Here is a 13,196-nt window from a genome sequence, read left to right as displayed (position 1 = left end):
TATAATGAACTGTGTCTTCATTGAAAGGAAAACTCCACCTTCAGACGTGGCAGACGAAGAAGAAGTGCTCGAAATAAAGCCTTCCTCTTTTATCGTGTGACACGTTATCACACTTAGTTTACATTAAATCATTACGTTCGACCTGTTATTCATGGGAATAAGAAATAAACACGACCAAACACTAAAACTGAACATAAAGAGGAGGCTTTTTTCTTTTTTTAACTGTCTGGAACAGAGCATCATTTTTAATGAGGCTAACTTCACTAAAGGTTTTATTATTATAGTCACTCGGGGGCGCCAGAGTCACACAGTCAACGTCCATAATCTGTGGACAGTGATAAGTCACTGTCATTACTGTCACAACTAGATTTGAGAGCTATTATCAAATCACATGGTCAGTTCTCTCCAAGGAGGAATCCAGATATTGAGGGAAGATATTAAATGTGTTCTTCTTAACTTTACGTTGAACCGTTCTGTTTGTGTTTAGATGTTTCCTTCACTGATTGAGGAAGTTTGACACAATTATTTACCATGTAAATAATAATAAACTACGTCCAAACGAGACTTGTCAACAACAACTCCACCCTGTGTTCACAACATCCCAAATAATTCTGAGATGATCTGCTTTGTGTTTTATTAAAAGATGTTTGAAATATGGGACAAGATTCAGAGCAGTTTCTTAGTTTTTAAACTATACACAGTCTTACATGGTATTACTGAACACAGATGTACATCATAAATTCTTTTTTTTTTTCAAGCAAGTGAAGAGAAATAAAACAACAGCTGTAAAAATAATATTATTTAAAAACCATAAAAACATGGTAGAAAAGACAGATATCCAAAAGTTGAATTTCAACACACTGAGCACAATGTGCACAGAACAGGCAGTAAAGAGAAGTCTGTGAGAACACACACACACACACACACACACACACACACACACAGACACACACACACACACACACAGACACAGACACACACACACACACACAAACACACACACACACACACACATGCACAGCCCTATACAGTTTTTGTTGTAACTAATGCAGTTCCACCGAGCTCTGTGGCAGGAAGTGGGATCTTGTGCCCCCTCATTCTGCTGCAAGCAGGCAGCCCTTCGCCCGCCTCTTTCCCAGCATGCTTTGCAAGGCCCCTGCAAGCAATGATCCCACTGCAATCCTCCCACTTCGAGCCTGTTTGGGCCCCCAGGTGCAGGTGAGGACAGGACCATGGGGCCTCTGCTGCTCGCTGAAACATCTGCGCCTGACCGTTTCTCTCTGAGGGCGGCGGGTGGATGGTTTTCTGAAGAGGCTCCAGCCCCGGCTCTGCATCCTCTGTGACACAAACAACACAGACACGTAATGTACATGTGTGGATCTCAACTGGAACACTTACCGTTTATTTTCAGTCACAAAGACAACCACACACATCCAGCGTATCTACATGTTAACCCTCTACTGTTGTGGATCTTTCTCAGATTGTATAATTAAATGGTTAAAAAGCCTCACTTCATTTGATTCATCAGAAACATGTGATCATATATTACAATGTGTAAATCTGTTGTTTTTTTATTTTCATTTTTATTTTATTTTACATTCCTTGTATAAAGGCTTATAACATGTAATGAATGAAAATATTTAAATATATATTTAGATAATGTAAAATGTCAGCGAATAAGATTCTGTATGATGAGGAGGCAAAGTGGCTGTAAACTACTGAAAACAGTAAAATACTCAGTGTCCATCAGAGGATTTCTTTGCCTTGTAGAGAGGATGTAGAACGTGTAACTGAAATATTTAGTAGAACTAGTGAGAAAATGACTTTCAGATGTTACGAGACAAGTGCCAGACATCTGCATTACACCACCAGTACAACAATGATATGTGTCGCAACAACTACAGCTGAGTGCCTCCACTCTGCTAACTTTACATTCCTGGTTGTCCTGTGGATAAAGGTCTATTGACAGACAGTTAACTCGCTGAGGAGAAAAGCATGCTGCTGATTGTGAAGTGAATGTAGCTTCTCGTCGGCCATTGTTTCAAACATAAAGATGAGTTTTACGTAGAATTGTGCTAAGACTGCACAAGAGCTGCATTCCAGAAGAGTCACGATGTTATAATCAACCCTCTGAGGTCGAAGGATGTTTTCATTAATATCTTTGTGATAATGCAGCGTAGAAATGTGGTTTAAATGTTGTTGGAATCTGTCGACTCTCCACTTTCCCTTTCATATTCGTACAACATCATAAGTGACTCATAGCCTCTAAAATCTGGTTAAAGCAGAGTGACAGATGACACTACGACTCAGTGATGTTACAAAAGGCATTTATTATCCATTTATCTACTATTTTACTCATGTTGCACTATTTTTTATGACTTTATAGACTTTGATGAACACATTTGAAGCATTAAAACAATTCAACCACATCAGTAAAGGTTTGTTTTCACAAGATATTTATTATTTCAAAAATTAGGCTTCAAGTTTTCAGCATTTGGGCCAAATTATCTCTTTGCACATTGAGTGGCCTCGTTATAGAAAGAGCTGAGATTGTTCTGAGAATTGTGATATAAAACACTTGGGTGTGATGTGATGTGTAAGAACTCTTTAAAAGGTGAATTTAAAATGGGAGAAAATGCCCTCAGACCTCAGAGAGTTAAAGCACGAAAGCTGGAGCTTTTCAGCCTGAAGGCATGTCTCACAAAATGAATACAGACATCAGCAGCCTTCAGATATCCAGCTGTCTGTCCACCAGGCCAAACTCTTACATTACTGCCCCTCTGAGTGCACGTCATTCTGATTTCAGTGCCTCTCTGCGCCTCTCTTTTGTCAGTTTATGTGTTTTCAAGGTCAAGTGCAGACATCATTTGTCCTGCCTAACCAACGGATGTGTGTTGAAACCAGAATAGCTGGTGAGAAAGCGCGGCCGACCCAGGGGACGAGCGCGGAGAAGAGAACAGAAACTGAGGAGTTTCTACTGTGAGGAACGTCACACTTCATCACCTGCCTGCCTGGCACCCCGCTTCCTCCACACCACTCTGAGGCCAGCTCTGCATGTCAGATCCCCCGCGTACAGGGAGAGAGAGAGAGGAGAGAGAGAGAGAGAGAGAGAGAGAGAGAGAGAGAGAGAGAGAGAGAGAGAGACCCCCGCCACTTGATAGACGCTTGAAAAACGACATCACTGAGGAAATATTTAATCCAAGGCGTGAAGGATCAGGGGGTGAAGTGATCCATTCCTTCACATTACAGTATCCGATAGCAACTCTTTCTCTAAGAAGAGTTACAGCAATTTAGGTGTTTAATTACTGACAGTTATTTAAAGGTGATATTAAGTAAATATATCATATTTAATACCATTTATTTATTTATTTAATACCAAACATTTCCATAGAAAAGCCTCTGAAACAGCATTTAAACCATTCTGTGACACTCAAACTCAAGACAGAAAAAACAGGATGAATAAAAGAAATTAGAAATAATCAGATGATATGGATCATTAACGCCAGTCGTCTTTACCTGAGGTGCTGCCTTGTCTGGTCTCTCGTCTGTATATGATGAACCAGAGAGCCAGAGCCAAGATGGACCCCATGGTGGCCAGCACCACGAAGATCCACAGAGCCGGACTCAGCATCAGCATGGGGTCGGCCTGGGGAACGGGGGCGATGACTCTCACCTGGTTTACATCAGCCTGCAGCGGCGGCTCTGGTGGGGGGGGGGGTGGGGTGTCAGACAGATTAACTGAGCAGGAAATGAACATTTACAAAGAGATGCACTGACAAAATTTAAAAAAATAATACCTAAAGTGTTTTCTTTAAAATCAACATATGTAGCCGAAGTTAACGTGGGAACTCCGCACTTCCCCCTTTAACAGACAACTGAATCATTTAAAGACCATGAGCAGCTGTGCACAGAGGAAATCCCTTAAATAGTTTGTGCCAAAGAGGACGAAATAAACACAGGTAGATCAGTTGGAAAACAACAACTCTGACGTTTTACACAGTGAGGAAGAATACAAGTCAACATCCAGAGAGCATCAAGTCAAAACCGGGTCTAAAACCAAGAGCAGACTAAAACCTGACTCTGCTCGGGGGGGGCAGATAAAAACTTCATCTCACCTGTTGGTCGTTCAGGCTCGGGTCTGGTTTCCGTCTTGCTGTGGAGACAGGTGCCGATGAGCTCGTCCCACGTCTGGCCAGCAGAACAAATCTTCTTGACCCCGGTTTCCGTTTTGCTGGAGACACACTTGTTGGAGTGTTTGTCCAACATCTGGCCGGCAGAGCACGCCGTCTTGTTCGTGGGGTCCGTTTTGCCGGAGACACACATTTTGAGGAGACTATCCCAACTCTGGCTGGCAGAACAGTCCTTCTTGTCCATGGCTAAAACTGGGTGAGCAATGAGGAGACCTGCGGCAGTGTGATCCTCCTCTACACTTTTGTTTGTGATTCAAACCAATAAAAAAAAGAAGAAGAAGAAAACGTAGTTGAGGACAGAACTGTGAGACACAGAGGGGAGGTGTGACGGGAGGATTTGTGAAATGAATACAGGGTGTCTAACAGATGTTTCAGTTCCTCCATCTCATCGGAAAGGGTGAATCACTACGTGTCTCAGGGGGCAGAGAGAGCTCACTGTGTATCTGTTTCAAAAACAAAAAGGTCCTGACCCTAAAGCTCCTGAACCTGGATTAAAAGGTGTTTGATAATGTGCCTGGTGTGTGTGGAGGACCCGACTGGAGACTGATCAGCCGGGCAGTTCAGTGAGGAACTAACAAGCATAGGTCATAAACAGAAACAGATGTAGAGTAGAAGCAACAGACTAACAGGAAAGGTGCAGGCGAACAACAACAAGTGACGCACCACAGCCAAGTTTTCATAAATGACAAACTAATATTCGTGACACTAACTCGCGTAATAAGGAACCTGTGTTATGAGTTTCTCCAGAGCGTTTTGGTATTGACAGAGGAGAGAGCTTCACCAAAGGTTTCACAATGAATTGAGTGATGAGATAAACAGTGATGGTGCGTGAATGCAAAGCAACAAGACGGGTCATGTGGAGAAACTAATCGTCCCACTTCATCCAAAAATTAAAAAAAAAAAAAAAGAGAAGTTTTTTTGGTTTATTTTGTTCTTATCAATTTGACCAATAATAAACATTCAAATATATTTAAGTTTATTCACACCTGATATAATATAAAAAGTGGACACAGCTTATACTCCTACTTTGCTCACACTTAAAATGAAATGGAGGGTTCTGTAATTAATTACTCGTTAGACCTCAATGTTTAAGAGTCACTGTTGCACAAGAAAAGATGAAGGACAGGTGAGTACTGACGCAACAGTAAAACTTTAATAAAGAATCAGCACATGAAATGACAGCAGGATACACACAGAAACACAGGCTTATATATAAAAAATACAAACCTGAGATATTTTCATTTAGCTCAGTACAGAAAACAGATTCTCACATCACTCATCACAAGAGCGGAGAAGCTCAGGTGTCCTGAGAATGATTGTTTCATCAAACATTAAAACAATAGTGTTTTCTTATCTGGAAAAGACGCCCAGAAAGATTAAAGACACACAGCCACTGATTTAATGAAATCACTGTGTCTGAGGCACAAATGGCTGCAGGTATAAAAAAAAACAAAAAACACACGGCTGATTTCTACTGCATTTCAAAGTAAATCCATCTTCATACCCTGAGTAAGACGTGTGTTAAACTACAGACTTAAAATCTGATTGGCAGTTTGACAAATCGCAAGCCGAGCTTTGCAGTTCATCAGGTGGAGGGAAGCTCTCACAAACTGCGCACATTTAAAGGTCCCACTTCTCGATAAGACGACCCTCATGACGGATTTATGAGTTAACACTTTATTAATCATTTATAAACTGTTATAACACATTAGATAAAAAAGGGCAACAGCGACCTGCTGCTTGCCAAATAGTGAGACCACATGTATCTGTTCTGTTCAGCCTCATATGTCATTAGTTACTGAGCTTTCTTTGTTTTCTCCATCAACCAGCGTTTGTACCTGCTGCTTCTTCACATATTTGTATATATTATAATTTATATATATATATTATAATATAATACAATCAGATTGTTTTGCACAGCGGATATTAAAATGGAGATGCTTTTTGCTGGTTGGCATCTTCTTTAGGACGTTAGCATCCCAGGAAGTTACAAACATTTATAACTGGTAAAGTGTAAAACACATCAACATTTATTAATCAGTTACAATCAGGCTCCTTTTACCAGTTATAAATGGTAGAAACTCATTAGTAACATTAATGAGTAATAAGCATTAACTGGATCTTGCCAAATAGTGAGCCTGCATCAATGTATGAAAACTGTATTATAACTTATTTATAGTTGTTTATTTATGATTTGTAAAGTGTAAACAACCAGATTAATGACCTAATTATAAACCAGTTATAAATCCTTTATAAGGGAACTCTTATTGTGAAATGGTACTTGTTTAAAAAGGAAGCACATGTTGGTGGGACGCAATTCTGATCTTTAAGCAACAGTTAAAATAAAATCATCTTTGTGTAAACAGAACCACAAATGATTGTACCTTTCACCCTGGACGTTTATAATCTGAAAGCTTTAGCCAGAAAGCATCTCTCTGTCTCTCTCTCTCTCTCTCTCTCCCACACACACACACACACACACACACACACACACACACACACACACACACACACACACACACACACACACACACACACACACACACACACACACACACACACACACACCTCATGGATCGAAGAGAAGAGGCTGCATCTTGATGAAGGTGAAGTTGTAGGACCGCGGCAGACCTTGGTGGCTGATGCTGCTGAATTTATCCCAGAGGAACGGCGGGAGTCCGTCCTGCGTGGTCGGCCCGTTCACCGCCTCCGCATGAAAATTCCCGGCCATTTGGAAATCTGTCACCTGGACGCAGAACGACACACGGAGGAGAGAAAATCTCAGCATTTGATGCTGCAAAGCCTATGTGACCTCCTATCAATGCAAAAGTGATGATGGGATAGTACCTTGGTGTCATAGCAACCTCCTGGCGAAGGCCGCTCTGACCTCAGGTCGTTACGGCAGCAGATGGACTTGCAGGGGTCGCCTTTGGAGTATGGATCGTTCCTGTAGTCTGAAAACAAACAGAGTAGATCTTTATTTAAAATGTGGGACCAACTTCATCTGAAGATCATTTGAGATGCTGTTCACCTGGTGAGAGCTGCAGGTATTTAACCCTCTGAGGTCGATGGATGTTTCTACTAATATCTACAACATAGATTTATGGTTTAAATGTAGTTAGAATCTGTAGACTCTTTTTTATTAACTAAAATAAGTTGAATATTTAAATGTAGGGCAGTTTTTCCAAGCACAAATAAACCCTGAAGTCTGGTTTATCTCATCTTTATTTTTTATTGTGTCCTCACCTAAAAATTACATTTCTAAAAGTGTTTTCCACCAACTTTTTTTTGGATGAACAAAGATCTTGTGCTCGAGAACGCTATTGTATTTTTTTAGTCAAACAAAAATCTAAATCTAGATAAAAATTACTAAGAATTTTGTCAGTGACAGACAACACTACGAGTTTATTTGACTCATATGTTGCACTGTTTTCATGACCCTACAGACGTTGATGAACCCATTTCAAGCACCAAAACAATTCATCCACATCAGTAAAGGTTTGTTTTCACAAGATTTTTGAAGAATTTCAAAAACTAGGCTTCAAAGTCAGGCAGAGCCACGCACCATTGAACCTCATGATGTGCTTCAAGGAGTCCAGGTCTTTGACATCGGCCTGGTCGCGTCTGAAGATCTTGGCTCTGGGACAGAGGTCGTAGGAGAAGTCCTCGCCGTACTCCTTCCACATCTCCCCGTAGCCACTCAGCATGTAGATCTTCTTGTGGAAAGGAATGTTGTAGGACGGCCAGTAACCTGCGGCGAACGGAGGCGGCAGGAAAGATCAACCCGACAAAAATGAAGCAAACACTGAAGGGAAACAGAAACGGAGATGTGTCGTTACCTCTGCGCAGCGCCTGCGTCTGGTCGGAGTACTCCACCAGCCCGGGGATCTGCTCCACCACCGTCAGGGCGCCGTCATCAACGCTGTCGCCCAGCTTCACTCTGCTCCTGTCCAACACCATGTACTGGTTGTTGTAGGTACCTGCGAGAGTCGGGGGGGGGGGGTTTATCAGTTTCTGACCAGATCTCCATGATGAGTTTCACATCGCTCTGCTGCCGTGCGGGAAGTCCTCAGTCTCATTTTCAATTTTAAACAAACCCTTTATACAAGAAGCTGAAATTCACATGAACCGTTTCACATTGATCATGAAGTTTTGCAACACAAGCAGATTCCTCTGAGGCCTGAGGGCATTCTCCCGCTTTCCACATTATTTCTTGAATTCACCTTTTAAAAAGGGGCGTGGCTGCGTATTAGAAAATATCCAAGTGTTTTTTGTCTCAATCTTCAGAGCAACCTGAACTCTTTCTCTAACGAGGCCCCTCACCGTGTCAACTGATCATTCGGCCCCGATGCTGAAAACTTGAAACCGAGTTTTTATAGAATTATATTTTATATTATATTTTTTTGAAAAACAAACCTTTACTGTTGTGGATGAATTGTTTTGGTGCTTCAAATGTGTTCACCAAAGTCTATAGGGTCATAAAAATGGAGCACTATATGAATAAAATAATTGATAAATGGATAATAAAAGCCTAAAGTGACATTTTGTAATATCACTGAGTCGTAGTGTCTGTCAGTCTGCTTTAAACAAATTTTAGAGGCTATTAGTCACGTATGATCCCACAAGAATATTAAGGGGAAGTGGAGACTCTACCGACTCTAACAACATCTAAACCATGTCGCTGCGCTGCACTATCACAGAGATATGAACAGAAACATCTGTCGACCTCAGAGGGATAATGTAATGTTGACAAATGCAAAACTATTTATGACGCTTGTGATAATGAATCATCTGAAGGTTTAAGCTTCAGACTGGAGCTTTATTACTCATCTCAAGCCCAGACGTGAAACGTGAAGCTGAGTGACGTTTTCAGTTTTGAATTTCTGATTTTGAATTTCTAATTTTTGATTATTTCTTATGTAAAATAAATGTTATTAAAGAGCGAAATAAAAGGTCCAACAATATAAAATCTAAATCTACACCGGCATGATTGAGGAAAAGGCTGGCAGTAGCAAAAACACTCATTCTGCACTTCAACTTTCAGCTTTTATCTGGATGCAGATCTTCGCACCTCCACGTGTTTTACCCGTGTGTTTATTGTTGATATCCGTCTTTATTTTTTAATGTTACCTCCTAAAACAATTAGTAACGGAGCTTAGTGCTTTACAAATATATAATCAACGAGCTCCACTCACCAGAGTTGTACATGGAGAAGGTTTTGGCCCAGTCCTCTCCGGTACGAGCCAGACTGTGAGCCAGCCTGACCCGCTGCCACGCCAGCAGGCTTTTGGGGGTGATAGTGTCGAACAGGGAGGAGTTGAAGACGTTGTTGGTGGTTTGGGTCATCATCAGGCCGCTGCCCAGGAGGTAGAAATCATCCAGAGACACCAGGAAACCTAGAGGCAAGACGGACACTGTGAGCTGAGACATTTCAGAAACAACAAGGATTCAGGAAGCATTCGACCCTTTCAGTATAAAACAAAGAAGGAGAATACAACTTTGGAATATGACTGTGTGAGCCCAGAAAAGAAGCGGGGACTAAATAATAGTAGTTTTTATAAGAGCAGGTTTTTATTCCTCCGCGACAGTCAGAGCAGCAGCCATGTTGTTTTTTGGGTTGTCCGTCCGTACGTCCCTTTCTCGTGGACACGATATCTCACAAATGCTTTCACGGGAACGGCTTCAAATTTGGTAAAAACATTGACTTGGACTCAAGGATTAACTCATTAGATTTTAGTGGTCAAAGGTCAAAGGTCAGTGCGACCTCACAAAACACTTTTAGCTATAAATCAAGACTTCAAACAGAGATTACGACAAAATTTCACATAAATGGTTCATATTATAACGACTCTGGATAAACAGATGTGACCTGCGACTAGTTTGAGTGGCGGAGGGATACAACCACGAGGAGGTGACTCTAGTTCCTGTTGCCATTAAAACTACTGGACATTACAAGCTCCTGCTGTTGTCACAGATCCACTTCATGACATACAAACACTGGTAAATATCCTTGCTATCTCTGAAGTCCCTGGGCTCTGCGTACCAGGGTAGCTGCTGAAGGACAGTTTCCCCGTGGCGGCGTGGGGCTCAGCGATGTGGAAGTCCCAGTGTTTGTAGATCCGCATGGTGGCGGCGTACGTATACCAGCTGGAGTGAGCGAACAGGAGGTTCTCAAAGCCGGGCAGCATCTGAGACAGAGACCAGCAAACAGGATTCAATCAGGGTCTGAAGAAATTGTTTTAAAATTTGTGTTAATGTGACTCAGATTAGAAGTATTTTCAGGGTCAGAGGTCAAGAGGCGGAGCATCAGTAATGTGGTGAAACTCTTCAGCCACACACGGTGATTCCCAAGGTTTCCAAAGAAACAACAACATGAGGCTGAATTTCAGGGACATGCGAGTAAAATGATACAAAAGCCATTTGATGTCAAAGCGGCGCCATAAAAAAGCCGCCTTGGATTTCAGTGTCCCGTGTCACTTTGCTGCAGCGATATCTGGATCAAAGCTTCAGCTTGAGGTCACATGTTGGAGCAGCTACATAATCAACTATAATTCAAGTGGTGTGAATTTATAAAACACAAGTAAATAAAATAAGACAAAACAAACACATAATTAAATGTAAGAAAGATGAAACTCAGAACAATACAGAACTCTCAAGCTCTCTGAATCATTCCCACACGGAGACACAATATTTATTATGTCTGTGCAGGTAAATAGATTTCTCGCCCACGCAAGAAACATTTACACTAAAACAAGTGTGTGTGGGAGTTTTCTTTTTTTGTGTAGAAAATGAAACTCTCCAGGAAGATGATGCACAGAAGTCCTGGTGTGGGTGTTAACATGGTCACAGAGGAGAAGTACGCTCTTTTACACACGACATTATCCACTGATGCAAAGAGAAAATGGAAAGATTTACATCCGTTAAATATGTTAATTATCCAAGGTGAAGAATCATCTCTCAGGAACTCTGGACACGATATCTCGATAACGCCTTGACGGAACTTCTTCAGATTTGGCACAAACGTTCATCTGGACTCAAGGACGCACTGATTACACTTTGGTGGTCAAAGGTCAAAGATCACATGACCTCAGAAAACACTTTTCACACAGATGTTAAATGTTCTATATGATTCTGGATGAACAGGGATGTAACCTGGAACTAGTCTGAGCACCTCTGACACCTCCCTGAATACATGTGATTACAGCTGATGTCAGAGTTGCGTAACTTGCGTTGCGTATTTTGGACGGCAGCTTTTACAACACTGGCGCCTTCGCTGACGCCAGAGTGTGTTTCAGCCTCTGACCTTGATGAGCGCAGAGCAGTGTCCCATCCCTGGGAGTTTGAAGTCTCTGAGCGGAGGGTTGGAGCCGGGCACCAAGGCTGGGATCAGATCCAGTAGATCTCCCACCGAGTTCAGGAACTGGATGTCAAACAGGGTCAGCGGCTACGGGAAACACACCAGATAAACAGCTGTTAGTCAGAAAATGAAAACGAGCAGCACCGTCTTCTTGCAAAACAACTGATAAAATGATGAACTGAGAAAGAAAAAAATATTAAAAATCACAGAAATCACGAGACTCTCATGTTCTTCTTCGTCTCATTAACCCTAAAACCTAAAATACCACTTACATTTTATTGATAGTAAAACAATAACTCTGGCACCAGAAGTGATTTTAAACTGATCTCTAAAAAATAAAGATCTTCTTCTTCTCAACAAAAGCACGAAACACACGATGTCATGTCCCTTTAAATTTTAGACTGACTAAAGGTGATATATGATCACATGTTTGATTTGTACTGGAGGTTCCTCATTTTAAGATGCAGAGAAAATCATCAAGCACTTCTTTTAAACGTCTTAATTAATCATTCTTATTTAATGATTTATTATTTTTTATTCTCATTTTACATGAATGTTTTTAATGTTTTTTACTTTAGATCAATGCTTGTTTTTTATGTGTCATTTGTGCTAAAGTTTATTGTCATTATTATTATTATTATTATTATTATTATCAAAATCTCAAAATGGATTTTCAATTTTTTTTTCATTTTACAATAAATTATAACATTGTCTTAATTAGGACACTTCTGAGTTTTATCTTTAACTCCAGCATATGAATACATTTGATTTTGAACATTTGTAGTTGTTTCTTTTGTATTTTCTATCCACAGTTTCTAACTATGGAATATATATATATATATATGTATATATGTATATATACTGTATATTATTGTTCTGCTGGGACATGTTTATGTCTGCTATTGTACTTTGGCACACAGGGTTTCTGTGCATGTAAAAGAGACTTATTTGTCTGTGCAAACAAGATTTAACTTGCTCTAGTAAACGAATGTTAATGTAATTAACGGCCTTCGTACCTTTTTCCCTTCTTTCTTGGCCCAGTCTCTCACTCCCGCTTGCAGCCCGTCCATCTGGGCCACGATGAAGCCCGCATGCTGCCACAGAGGATCAGAGCTCTTGTTCAGTTTCACCTGCTCTCTGACCCATGAATCCTGCTTCCTACAAGCACAAGAGCCACATTTACTGTTTTTATTATTTGTTATAATGTAAAACACATAAAAGCAAAGAACCAAACACCGAGCTCATAAATAAAAACCTGTAGACATGTAACGGATACAAACTTAAACTTAAACTGAGATATCATGAACAGAAAGAAACGTGATCCACACAATCAGAAATTCTGATTTCCACAAACAGATATTGTCTGGTAAATCTTACAACGCGACGCTACAGAGAGCGACATCACGCCCTGAGCTGGGCGTAACATCTCTGAGAAGAGGATATGAAAGATGATGACAGTGATGTGTGACTCAGATCATTTTACATTTCTGCTGCTGCGGTTTTTAATTCTTAAAATGAAAAGAGAACAGACTCACGCCATGAAACTCTGAACCAGGCTGAGGATCTTCGGGTTTTCGATCAGCTGCGGATACATGTTGGTGTAGTGGTCCATCATCTGCCTGGGGAGGGAGAGTGCATATGAACACTAA

The 13,196-nt window shown here is 40.9% G+C and overlaps 2 protein-coding genes across 2 annotated transcripts in view; both read right to left on the bottom strand.

Annotated features, from left to right (window-relative positions):
• Nucleotides 1-617: 617 nt before the first annotated feature.
• LOC130185472 (uncharacterized) lies at nt 618-6,889 on the bottom strand. The gene is made up of 4 exons (XM_056401948.1): nt 6,759-6,889; nt 4,116-4,429; nt 3,517-3,702; nt 618-1,337 (listed from the first exon to the last, which is right to left on the bottom strand). Exons 1-4 carry the CDS (start codon nt 6,761-6,763, stop codon nt 1,024-1,026), a joined length of 819 nt encoding a protein of 272 aa, XP_056257923.1. The 5' UTR covers nt 6,764-6,889; the 3' UTR covers nt 618-1,023.
• plbd1a (phospholipase B domain containing 1a) overlaps nt 5,322-13,196 on the bottom strand; it is a 9,509-nt gene continuing 1,634 nt past the window's right edge. Inside the window, exons 3-11 of the mRNA XM_056401947.1 lie at nt 13,083-13,166; nt 12,564-12,705; nt 11,494-11,634; nt 10,234-10,378; nt 9,386-9,586; nt 8,030-8,170; nt 7,756-7,941; nt 7,038-7,144; nt 5,322-6,936 (exon numbers count right to left, since the gene is read on the bottom strand). Of these exons, the coding sequence (XP_056257922.1) occupies nt 6,760-6,936; nt 7,038-7,144; nt 7,756-7,941; nt 8,030-8,170; nt 9,386-9,586; nt 10,234-10,378; nt 11,494-11,634; nt 12,564-12,705; nt 13,083-13,166 (1,324 nt within the window). The 3' untranslated portion in view covers nt 5,322-6,759. The remainder of the gene's footprint in view (nt 6,937-7,037; nt 7,145-7,755; nt 7,942-8,029; nt 8,171-9,385; nt 9,587-10,233; nt 10,379-11,493; nt 11,635-12,563; nt 12,706-13,082; nt 13,167-13,196) is intronic.

The sequence above is a fragment of the Seriola aureovittata genome, chromosome 17, assembly GCF_021018895.1.
Source record: "Seriola aureovittata isolate HTS-2021-v1 ecotype China chromosome 17, ASM2101889v1, whole genome shotgun sequence".
Lineage (NCBI taxonomy): Eukaryota > Metazoa > Chordata > Actinopteri > Carangiformes > Carangidae > Seriola > Seriola aureovittata.
This window is presented reverse-complemented; position numbering and strand designations above follow the sequence as displayed.